The sequence below is a fragment of the Mycteria americana genome, chromosome 1, assembly GCF_035582795.1.
Source record: "Mycteria americana isolate JAX WOST 10 ecotype Jacksonville Zoo and Gardens chromosome 1, USCA_MyAme_1.0, whole genome shotgun sequence".
Taxonomy (NCBI): domain Eukaryota; kingdom Metazoa; phylum Chordata; class Aves; order Ciconiiformes; family Ciconiidae; genus Mycteria; species Mycteria americana.
Window position 1 is genome coordinate 125,671,521 of NC_134365.1, and position 12,629 is coordinate 125,684,149.

The following is a 12,629-nucleotide window of genomic DNA, read 5'->3' on the forward strand; positions in this document are numbered from 1 at the left end:
TCAACTGGTAGATAGCTAAAGCTAGTTGAGAGGAATGTAATCCTTATCCTGATTTGATGAGGAAAAAAAAATTTCTTTGAGACAGACTTTGCCTGATGTTCTTGAGGACTACAAGTAAGAAAATACCCGTGTTTGAGCCAAGCTCAATTTATTTCAATTACACCGATTTCCTTCTTCTGAAGCTACAGAACAGTGTGAAACAGAGGTTCATACAGGTAATTTGGAGTTCCAGGGTTTCTCTCTGGGTCTTAAGGGAGGGAAAAAGCTCCCTTTGTGCACAGCTTTGTCCTTCACTATAAAGAAGGTAGCCTAGTGCACTTTAGAAACCAGGTCATAATGAAATGCATCATCTAAAATTTTAATAAACTTTTTCTGTTCCTTGCTAAAGGGCACATAACACATCCATTATGTTCACCACATTGTCAAACTTCACACTGCACTGATGAAAGAAAAACCTCTCCTTTGTTTCAGGAGTTCATTATCTAAAAAATCTCTCCTTTTTTTTCCCCCCCTCATAGCAAAACCCCTTCAGTGTGAAGCTACAAAACGAAGCCATGCCTTGCAGGGGAAAGAAATTAAAGGTGTCACATTAGAGACTGCCTAAATAGAAAGAAGACGTGCTTAGTACTCAAACATTTCTGCTAGGAAGACACTCACTGTAATGCTGTTACTCACCCAGCCTTTAGAAATGCAAGGGGTAGGATTACGGCAATCTCAAGCATTTATGTGACGGTACCTGACACCCTGGGTCAGAGTCTATGGTTCTCCTTCCGCTAAGTAGTACAGGAGAACCTGACAAAGTATCTCTCATTCCTCTTCACTCTCCTCCTTTGGGTTTGTCAGGCACCGTGCCCAAGGCCAGGGGGCAATGAAGCCCTGACATGGGGCCATACCTCTACATAAATCTGGGGGCAGAGCGGACTGTGGGGGAAGGGTTAGGAAAACCTTACAAAAATTCACAGATACAGTGAAAACCAATATAGTCAGTGAGAAATAATATGAACTAACACAAAATATCATAAAGAATCACATATGTGGTAGAAAACAATAAAAGCCTATTGACTTAGGAATAATTCTGCAAATAATTTTACAAAATTATCTGTGCCTGTTCCTGATAACTGACATAGCTTTGGAGAAGACCTTGCAGCACAGCTGGCTCCTTGATACCAATGCAGCCAGCAGTTTCACCCATGTAAACAAACCCCCTTTCATTACCCTTGCCGACAGAATATTCACAATTCTGCCCAGCTCTGAATTAAAGACATTAAAAAATGCTTTTAAATACTTTATCCAATGCTTCTGAACTTAGACTTAGGAGGTAACTTAAGCTCAACACCAAGAGCAGCATGAAGGTACCTCAAAAACTGAGGGAGTAATTTCCTTCACAACTGTCCGCTTTTTAATTCTTACAGACTCCAAAACATGCAGCAACATACGCTTATTCATGCATACAATTCCACTAACTATGGATAAATATCTGCAGGATGCTCTGTAGCAGCCTACAGTATATACTGCACATGAGAGATCATACTACACTAAAAGATTAACGTATTCAAGTACAGATGAATATATAGCTGGCACCTAATAAAACAAACAATCAAATTACATTTTGTACTTTTTCTTACTTCAACAACATAAGACTGATGCTGAACTTTAGATCCATAAATTTAAATGGCATTAAAATGATCACGGAAAAATGACAGATTATCAAGATGCCACAAAGTTTTAAATAATTGCTATTAAATGTATGCCATGGCACAAACACTACATTTATAAATAAATAAATAAACAAACAAACAGTCAAATAGTACATTTCCTCCAGAACTCAAGTCTTCAGAGCAATTAATAAGCTAAGTCTCAATTTTTACTTATTCCATTTACTAAAACAATTCACAATTCCACTGGAATATCTGCCTCCATTGACAGATGGAAACAGGTTTTGTAGTCTTCCTCTCTCAGTACTGATTCTTTTGAAGGATTTGTTCATTAAAAATTGATACAGTTGTGAGCATAAAGCTTAAAAAAAAATCTACAAAAAAAGAAATGGGAATACTTATAGTTTACTTACTTTCAGCGTTAGACAAAGTGCAGGGATTGCAGTCAATCAAAGCTAACTGAAAATGCTGAAACAAAAAGAATGATTTGTTTTTCAAACAAAGTAATACTAGCACTTTGCAAATTACTAAGAATAAATCAATTTTGTACTTGAAAATGAATACTGTATTTTACCATATGTCTTAAAGAAAACAATTTTCAATTTCTATTCAACTGTTTACTAGAGGAAGTAAATTTTTTTTATTGCAAACGTAGCGATGCTTCTAGTACTGTAAGATGGCAACAGACATCTTCACAAAACAATTGCGATAGCATCTGGAAGAATGATTGCATCAAATGAATGGTCAAAATTGGAAGATCAAGTTTTCCTCAGAATACACAACTGGGAATGCAGTCATACTAGCTCATAGCTTCATGGAGATAAACATTGAAGCTCTCAATTTGTCTACCTAGAAAAAACAGAATACTCTTCCTTCAAATTGAATGATTTGAAGTCTTTTGAAAAAAATGATCTCTTGTTAAAAAGAAGTTAAAATGAATACCTTTACACTAAAACCTGAGTTCATAAGGAATTCATAAGTTCTTACATCCTCTGCTCCTGGTATTAAGACAACTTCAGTTAAACATCAAAGCTTGTTTATTTTTAATCACTTTTTCTCAACAGATACGAAAAATATCTTTTAACACACCTTTGCATTGAGAAGTTCTGAGCCAAGCATTTCACTCTTCTAGAAAGAAGGTCAGACAAGCAGAGCAATGACGTCTGCCTGCCAGAAAGTCTGCATGTGAGCAATCATTTCACAAGTGTCATACTAATTCAGTGATCACTATTTACAGTTTGAAATGCAACCAGGTGTGTTAAAATGAATGGAACAGGCATACACACACAAGTGCCTCTGAACTTTTCCATAAACTTTATAGAAAATTCCTACACAGTGTAGAATTTGGATTAACATATTAATTCAATAGAGAATAAGGCCTAGGAATATAGGAACCTAAGAGACAGCATATAAAATACTACTGTTAATAAATACAGTTATCAACAAAATACAGTTTCAGGTGGCTTCTAATACACAAAACATTACTGATACTTCAGTACTTCAGTATATTTTATTTTGTTAGCACAAAAATGGTAATTTAGCTCCGGCTGTTCAGGATGCCAAACTAGGTGACATCAGGAGCTTATTAATGTAGGGAAGAAAAAAAAAATCATCCTTATTAATGGATGTATATGCAACTTGCTTTCAGTATTGTCGTACTCAGAGCTGCTAGATACTACAGAACTTTCCTCATGGTCCTAATAATACCTCATGTATAGCATGTCTATATAACGTACAGCTCAAGAATTTATAAGAAGAGTTTAACAGACCACCAAATTTCTAAATAAACATTTTTAACAAAAAAAGTATTAGAAAATTAATGTATTATAGCAAAGCATAAAAAAAGAATGTTGATGCTCTTGTGAGCTCTGCGAGGCAGTGACACAGCTTACCTCCTCACTGATTTTGATCAACATTGTTTGTAATATATAACAGCTTTTAAAAAAATGAAACAAACTCAAGTTGAATAACAAAAATTTATGATTTTTAATGAACCTTTTAGCAATATCATTCCCAGAAGAGAGCACAGAAAACAATGAACTCACATATACATTACCTGTAAAATAACTTTTTAACCTTAGAGCAAGCATTAAATAATACCTTATAAATATTAAATATTAGCTTATTTCTCTGCCTTGCCTGTTCCTTTTTCTAGTATTCAGCAGTCAGAGAACTTAAAATCTCCCCTCACTTACATTGCAATGCAGGTTGTGTGCCTCAGAGACATCCTTTAGTCGGTTACCATAGTGATTCTACTAAGCAGGCAACTTAAAAAAAAAAAAGCTAAATAAAAATAAAATGCTCTACTTTATATTGCATTTTGCCTGACAAAAGAAAAAAAAAGGACAGACCTATATACTTTGGCCTGTACATTGAGTATACCGATCTAAATGGTACAAAATCCATTTTGCACAGATGTGTCATCTTGCACTGTCACTAACAATTAATATGAAAAGATAAAGCAGCAAGGAACAGATTTGCTCTCACCTAGCAATGCTATTATAAAAAATAAGCAGATCTAAACAGAAACAATTGACAACTGTTCTGTAGTAGCTTTTCAGAAGGGTTACTGCAGTGAAACTCACTGAGAGAAAGCAGGCAACCATGTAAGAAAATCTAACCATTTTAATATTTAAATATGCCAGTAGTATCAGTGCTGTACAGGAAAAAAAAAAAAAAAAAAAAAAGAGAGAGCAGGAATATTCTCAGCAATACCTCCTAAAAATTTAAATTCTTACTGCTACATTAGCTGACTTTCAAATCTTGAAATCCACATTATGAAAATTTTCTAAGTGTACTAAATTTCTGCCTGCACTGTTCACTAAGCTACAAACAGTAACGAAATGGATAAACCGAAGCCCATAACTACAGCAAAATAAACCATTTGCACTAAACAATTATCGCAAAGCAATACACAGAAAACCCAGAACCTTTCAAACCAAGAACCTTTGAAATGCACATACATGAGCAAACCTACACCTCTTGCCAGATAAATAATACATAGCTCCCTGTTAAGTATTCGAAATCAGACAAAAAAAAAAAAAAGCATGCATGCATTCTAACACATAAAAGTCATCAGCCAAAAGCAGATCCACTAATCACAATTACCAGAACCAAAAAATTTAAAAAAAAAAAAAAAAAAAAAGAGTAATCATTTCCAACTTCCATTTCTGCAACAAACAGAAGCGGCCAGCAAACATCTGCACCTCTCTCAAATATTGCAGTACTGAAGCTGGCTACTGCTGTGTGAAATAGTTATTATGCAGGAGAGGCCGCTGCAGTTCAGAGACGACATACAATACCTCAAGGCAGACAGCAGTCTATAGAAATTCAAATCCAGAGTAAGAGAGTTTACCTAGAAGGCAGTGTTCTGAATGTTAAAAAGTAACAGGCTGTCTTCAAGAGCTGCAGCTCAAGTCATAATATACCTTGATTTGTAGCCATCTGTAATTGCACAATTATCTACAGCCTATTTTGTCTCCTCTGGAGTCCTTGACTTGCCTCTGATTGTGGAAACAATTTCCAAGGTAACCTTTCCAAGGATCAGAAGTACAGTGGATTGCATATAAACAGAACTGATGAAAGCATTAGGTCTGGTAGTAAAATAACAGTAATCCGACACCGATTTAGGTAACTTAGTATGTTTTCACTACTAGAATTAAACACCAATTCTCCTAACAAATTAGTCCTTTACAATTTAAGAGGCAAGTACCCAGGATTTTGTTGTTTCTTTAATCAATAAATGACCAACACAAAAAGAACTGTCGTCTTCTTCGTGCAAGATTTTCAGTAATATCTCCGTTTACATCCAAGCCTGAGACCACAAAATAGTGATTCTACTCCCTCCTTCTTTTGAGGATGACATTAGCAAGTTTAATAGCTCTCAGTTCTGCATTTATTTAGCAAGCAAGGCAAGCCGTCATCTGAAACCTGACAATTCTCACAGACTTACCATGAAGGAAAGCTCCATCATGACTCAGTAAAATTCTGTCAGGAGGTGGCTTTTTCTGCCTATGTGACCTAGGTGTGATGCCTATGCTCCTCAGAGCTGCCTTTGTTCAGATAAGTAGGACACAGAAAGCCTTGCGTAATCAGCCATGGCAGAGCGCCAAGCCTCCATTTGCCGGGCACGTTTGGGGCCAGGGGAGAGGGTCAGGAGAGGACGTGCTACATGTGCTGCTACGTCAGCTCATTGCTCTGCTCTCCGGCGTCTTCTCAATTCAGAACAAATTCATCTTGTAAGATGAAGGTTTGTGTAAACACTCACTTACTCTTGTCCAACAGTAAAAAAAAAAAAAAAAAAAAAAAACCAAAACAACAAAAAAACCACAAACCCATAACCTCAAGACTGAGGAAAACTGTTACATGGACTCGACAGAAGGAAGCTGCTTGAGGGCAAAAGAAACAAAGGTCACACATAGACATAAACTGAATAACAGCAGTATGTTCAGAAGAATCTCTTGTTTTGACTAGCTGTATCTGAAAAATTATTTTTGAACAGTAAGACCAACATCTTATAAAGTACACCGGAGTGTTTTTCACAAAGCTATCTTAATATTCACGTTGCCTGCGTGTTTTATCATTATTTGTGCAGCATCAAAATCCAGCTATCCCTGCGGTACAGCCCGAAGGACAGCCAGCAGCAACACAATGCCATAGGGAAACGGGATGCCTGGACGCTTGCTCCTGCTGCTGCACCACCAGCAGCATCACCACGGAGCAGAACTGCCCTGAGCTGGGGTCACTTCAGGACCTGCAGCTCTCTGCCTCCAGCCCACACAACCACCCAGGCTGAACCAAAAGCACAGCATAATCCTTGCCGGGTATCTGTGGCTACCTAGCCAGTACACGTAGCTAGCTATTATTGCGTGCCCTGAATGCCAATCTTTCAGTTACAGTTACAGCTAACAAACCTGGACCAAGACTGACCTCCTGCGAGAAGGTCCACAAATGATGTAAGTCTACCAACACCAATACTCATTAGCTTGAATGCTCAACTTCTGCAGCAACTATTTCTCTTCTCATGGTTTGTTCTCCCACCCTACCCCCAAAATGACGGAAGATGCCACACAGCATGTTAATTCAATTTTAGCATTTACTCCTCTTTGTAATCATCACATTTCAAAAATACACCTACAGTTTCTTTTATCCGAAAACTCCAAAATGACTCAAAAACCCAAGCAAAACTAAGCAAGAGAGAACAAAACAAAACACTCTGTAGGCCAAAGATTGTGATAGCGTGATCCACTGTCAAAACCAGTTGCCTAATAACTCTCTTGCACTTTCGTTACAGTGCCATGCTGCATTAAAAACTTTCATGTTTTTACTTCTCGTATATGTCTCTCCATCAAAGGCATATACAAACTACAAAGTCTTAGAGAGCAATTTCATTCCCAAATGCTGTTTTCCATCCACTTACATTTTTATTAAAATAATCTTTTGACTCATTTCATTTTGCTTTCCACAAAATGCTTTTTAGGTGAATTGCTTGCAATCTTGGATATCCACCTTGCAATAGTTAAAGCCCTGTGTTTTGTTTTTTACCTAAAAATGTCACTGATTAGTTTCTTGTAGAATTACAGACATAAAACTAGACATAAGAAATCAAAAATTCTCATAACTGTATGTATTTTGGCTAGCTAATTTTTCTTTAATAATTAAAAATAGATACATAAGGTTTCAATTTAACATGTTTAAGCTTAAAAATTACTAATATAAGCACATATGAAAGATAACTAGGTTGTGAAACAGCACTTGAAAGCTTGAAAACACAAATTTTCACTTTCATAAACATATTTTTATTTATTACTGAGAAAAAGAACATAAAAAAAGAACAATGTCTGTAACAGCTAGATGTTGGCATACAATAACTGCAGTAGCTAAAAATATCTTTCATAAAGATGTATATATAGACAGGAGAATTACTTGAATAAGTGATGGAAAAGTGTCTGACTGACTATAAATAAGTACTTTGAGCTGTTCATCTGTGTATCAGTATTTAATGGTTTTGTATTTCATGCATATTCACATAATTCATGCATATTTTCCCAATAAATTCTAATTCTTTTGCAGCCTTTTTCTTATCCTAATATAAGCAGCATGTCTTAACATTACCAACAAATGAGAATTTTTTTATTATTTTCCTAAAGATTAAAATTATATTTAAATTTATGAATTACAGGCAAGATCAAAGCATAGGCCTGAAGCAAACTACTAGGATAGCTGTTTTGTGCATAAATAAGGAGGAAAAACTTCTAAAAGTGAAAGGCAGAATCAGTATTTCTACTAAAAGGCAGATAATTGAAAACATGAGAAATTTAGTTCTCATTCTTCTAAATGTTTTGTTGCTGGGTACAGGATGCATCTGCAATACTTAAAAATCAAACAAAATTCCCAAAGCACAACATAGCTTGGTTTGCCATAAAATAACCTGCTTGTGCCCAGAGTCCCTACTGTCCACCCATTACAAAAAAAAACCCCAAACCCAAACCAAAACAAAAACCAACAAAAAACAAACAACAAAAAAAATCTGCCACCAAAAAAAGCCCCAACAAAAGCAAACAAAACACCTCCTCACAAAACCAAACCCACAGAAAATCTCCCACCCACCCACCATTCCCTCAATGTTATCATTCTAATAAATATGAAAAACGAAGATTCCTTTTCTTCCCTTAAGTAGTCTGCAGCAAACAATGGAAGTGAACTGAATTTTACATTCAAAGGGCTTTCAGGATTGTTGCCCTAACTCCCCACCGAAAGCACACTTATGATACTTCAACACCACCAAGCAGAATGAGCACCAGATGGAAGACTGGTTTCCCATAGCTGCTGTTTCCAATGTAACTCAAATATTACACTAAATAATACCAAAGCTGTAATTTTTCTTTTTTTCCTCAGCTTCCCTTTTATGCATGTCAATGGTCCCACACAATCCCTCTTTGTGCTCTACCTAGCTCTGCATTCAGCTTCCAGATGGACAAGAGGCATTGCGGCTGCCCGATGCACAGCAACTCCTGTGTGGATGGGACAGTTCCCTTTGTAGGAATTTTTCACGTCCCAACAGACCAGACCCACAACCAGTCATTTGGTGCCTCTGTTGCAGATCAAGCCAACAAGATCACCTGGTCCTCAGCTTGCAGAGCTCAAATGGCTCTGGGGCAACATGTCGTGCAGGAATGTTCTAGGAACTTCTCTTTGAAATCTCTTTCATTCTGACGTATTTGCTAGAAATTGGTTAAGATTCAAAAGTACGTAAGAGAAGAACTGAGACATATGCGCAAGACGGGATGATTACATACATGTACAAAAAAAGGAGGCTAAAAAATATATTCAATAAATAGGAAAATCACTAGGATAGCAAGCAACATGCCAGAAATAACGTGGCACATACTCAGAAGCTTGAACATTTTTTCCAACAACATTTACCAAACCAATAAAAATATGTATAATATTCCTAGAGATCATGCTTTATTCTCCTTTCAGATTATCACGGTGCCACCACAGCCAACACCATCAAACACAGTGATCCTAGCGTTCGTTTGTTGGAAATGGCAAATAGGAAGGGGGCAGCAGGACAGGCAGTAAAGTGTGAAAAGGTTAGGTCTGTGAGTTAAACCTTAACAGTATGTTGCTAATATAGTAATCAATAATAAAATCTCTCCCACCCCACCCCAGTCATTGCCAGTAGATTTGGGAATTAATTGTACTTTTCTGATGAACGGGGCAAATGCAGCTTTCATGTATCACCTCTGAAGGTAACGCTGCCCTACCTGTCAGGTTACACAAGGACTGTTTTCTTTTCAACCAGAAGGGCCACCTTTTTTTTTTTTCCTTAATGTAAGCGTGAAGGCCAAGCAATTTTCAACAGCACTGGTGTTCTTCCCAGAGCTTATGGCAATGGGGTAACGGAGCAGTCAAGGGTTCTCATAGTAATTTGCAAGTCTTAACTGCAGCAATGTCAAAAACATGCAAAAGCAGTAATTGATTTTGAAAAAACAGAGAGTTGATTTTATGCTTGTTAAAGAGCACTCTAGTAATTATCTTGATCATCAACATCTTAAAATAGTAAAAATTAATTTTGTGCTTAAATTGCTTACATAAAATATAGATGATTTATGTTAATGGTCTAAAATTGTGAAAAACATGGGATATATGACCTTCAGACTCCCATCTTCCCCCTTTGCCTGAAGACTCTTACTGACAATGACTCATCTGATGGCAATGGTTTATTCTTAGCAATTACAGACTTAACATGAATGTTTAAATACCATCAAAAATATTATGATATTTCAAAGTACATTAATGCAACGTTGGTACAATCTGTGAAATCCAGAACAGTCACAAGCAGATACCAGACGAAAAGTTACTTCCACTTTCTGCCTCAGTGTCAAATAAGAAGCTCAAACTGGGCTATGAATTACATTATACAGAGCCCCAGGGAAAGGGTTTGTGCTCAAGGCCAGTCACTAGCAGGCTGGATCCTAAACCCCATAACCATCCTTGAAAATCCTGGATCCTTTTAAAAAGGTCCACAAAACCAAAAAAGGCACAAGACAACTCTGTCTTTTCATTACTTTGGGTTACTTATCTTTCTTTTGTGAAGAGACAAGATACTTGGTCTCAGAGAACGAGACAGACATTCTGTGAAAACATCCTTTCGCACTCTTTCATCATATCTCTTCCTCATTTTATTCTCCCCATGCTTGTGCATAACCACTGCACCAGCACTTCATTTTGTTCTCTTCACTAAGGAAGTATTTTCTGACTTGCCTCTCATATTCTTGTCACTCACAGAGTTCTGGCTTAAGGGTTTTTTTTAAACCTCAACTCAGCGATCAGTCAGATTGGCTTTTAAAAAAGCTACTGCCCTGCTTTTTCTATTTATCTACTCCTCAATTGATATAATCTGATGTATAAACTGGTATGTTTCAGTCAGTAATATTTTGTTTTCAAACAAAGTAGATCAGTCTCAGGACTCTACATTAAATCCACAGCTGAGCTGAACCGAAAACATCTGAAACTGTTTGAGACTGAGTGGATTGCCCCACTAGGTCTTTTCTTGCTTGCTCCTCACTCTTATTCTCTGCTAAGGATTGCAACCTCCATAGCAGAGGAAGCAAACCAGAAACTCTACCTTAGGTGTTTCAGTTGATAATTCCAGAGTAGAGTTTCATGCTATGTTTTGCACCAGAAGGGGACAAGACAGTGCAACCCCCTCCTTCCCATCCACACACTCCTGCCATCTACCTTGCATTGGATCTAGCAACTGAGCAATCTCAAGTTGAGCTGCTTCAGACTTCTGATCCACCTCAGTCTGCAAATGGAAAAAAACAAACCACCTCGATTCAATGTAGCAGAGGGTGCCGAACAATGCAGTCAGGATTGCAAGGCGGAAAAAGAGACAACCTTTTAGCAACAACCTGCAGTTGTATTCATTTAAGGACAATGTGAAACTACCCTTAATGCAACACCCTCCCCCCCATCATGTTTATTTCACCATCTTTTTGAAGATCGTCACTCTGTTCCAGGGTAAGCTGTTTTTGTTGCAGCCATTTGTTTTCTTAAATGACTTAATCACATTGCACATAAAAGCAATGGAATAATGAAAATTTTGCATTACAAAAGATTAATTTCTTTCTGTTTTTAAAATACTACTTTGGTGTTTTTCCTATTCGTGGTTGGTGTATTGAAAACTAAAAGTTTGGTATACTCAAAATCCTTGTGATAACTGACCTTTTTATTTTGCGAAGTTGTGAAGATCAAACACAGTAAATTATTTAGGATGAATTCTCATAATATCTATTTAAATACTTGGTTCAGTGATAGAATTACATATTTCATGGCACAGCAGGAAAAGGTTATTTATTTCTTGATCAATTTCTTCTATTAAAAATTAAAATACAGAGTTCCTTCCACTACTTGATTACAAGTTTACTACCTTCTTGTAAATTTACTCTTCTGTTTTGTCCCTGACTTCTTTAAAAATAAAACCAAAACGTACTTCTTCAGCACTTCTTTTATTCCCTATGTATCATGACAGCCAATACTAAATCTGTGCCAAAGTATAAGGAAATAGGACTATCCAAACTCGCACATAATCCCTTTCTCAACACAGTGATCTACCCCTACCTCCCCTTGCTCTCTTTTGCCGTTCATTGCGCTCAATCTTTCCTACTCCTATGCAATATCATCCTATCTAATCACAATTTCCAACTCTGCCTGTCCCTGTAGGTGAAAGCTTGGACTCTAGATGAAAAAAGAAAGCCTGATGAGAGAAGTGCTTCCCATTATTATAAATACTGAATGGAAAAATTGAGAGTAACACTCCACTCTTTACAATCTTGGACAATGTGATTCTGGTAGCCTCACAAACACAACTTCCAGGAAAACAATCTGCTGGGAAAAGGAAGCCACAAGATTCTTGAAAACAAAACATGTAATGTTTTCAGTAGTTTTAGGAGAGATTAATATGCAGAAATGTTTATAAATTACACTTAATTACAAATTACAAAATTCTCAGCCCTGCAGGTGTATTTCCCAGCACATGAAACTCCGCTAAAGAACACTTCCTTTTTCCAAGACACACGTACCTAAATTTAGAGGTCAGGAAGGAAAGAACATGGGGATAGAGTAGGAAATGGAAGGAGGAAAAAAATGGGCAAACATGTTGAATGGCGAGAGATAAAATGACATTATAATCAGAGACTGAAAAAGAATGCAAGCAGTAAAAAAATTTAAAGGAATACAGAAGAAACAAAGTACTGTATTAACACAAACCATTTCTAACTGATTAGCCAGAAATAGTTGCCTTAGAAGCTGACTCTCAAACCAGGAAATAAAAGAATGATTAACTGCTAGAAAAGTAGAAATGATATAAAAAATTCATATGAGAACATTATTTTGCATAAAAGCTTTCTATTTTTAATAATTTTTAAGGACTTCCAGTTTACAATAGTTCAGCGGGGGGGTGAGGGC

The 12,629-nt window shown here is 36.7% G+C and overlaps 1 protein-coding gene across 18 annotated transcripts in view; it reads right to left on the reverse strand.

Annotated features, from left to right (window-relative positions):
• KDM6A (lysine demethylase 6A) overlaps positions 1–12,629 on the reverse strand; it is a 161,888-nt gene that overhangs the window by 61,684 nt on the left and 87,575 nt on the right. For all 18 annotated transcript variants that reach the window (XR_012778248.1, XR_012778249.1, XR_012778250.1 and 15 more), the window contains exon 7: positions 2,069–2,123. Coding sequence is in view for 15 of the 18 variants with exons in the window: in XM_075520008.1 (XP_075376123.1) it covers positions 2,069–2,123 (55 nt within the window). In the remaining 3 variants the exon portion in view is untranslated. The remainder of the gene's footprint in view (positions 1–2,068; positions 2,124–12,629) is intronic.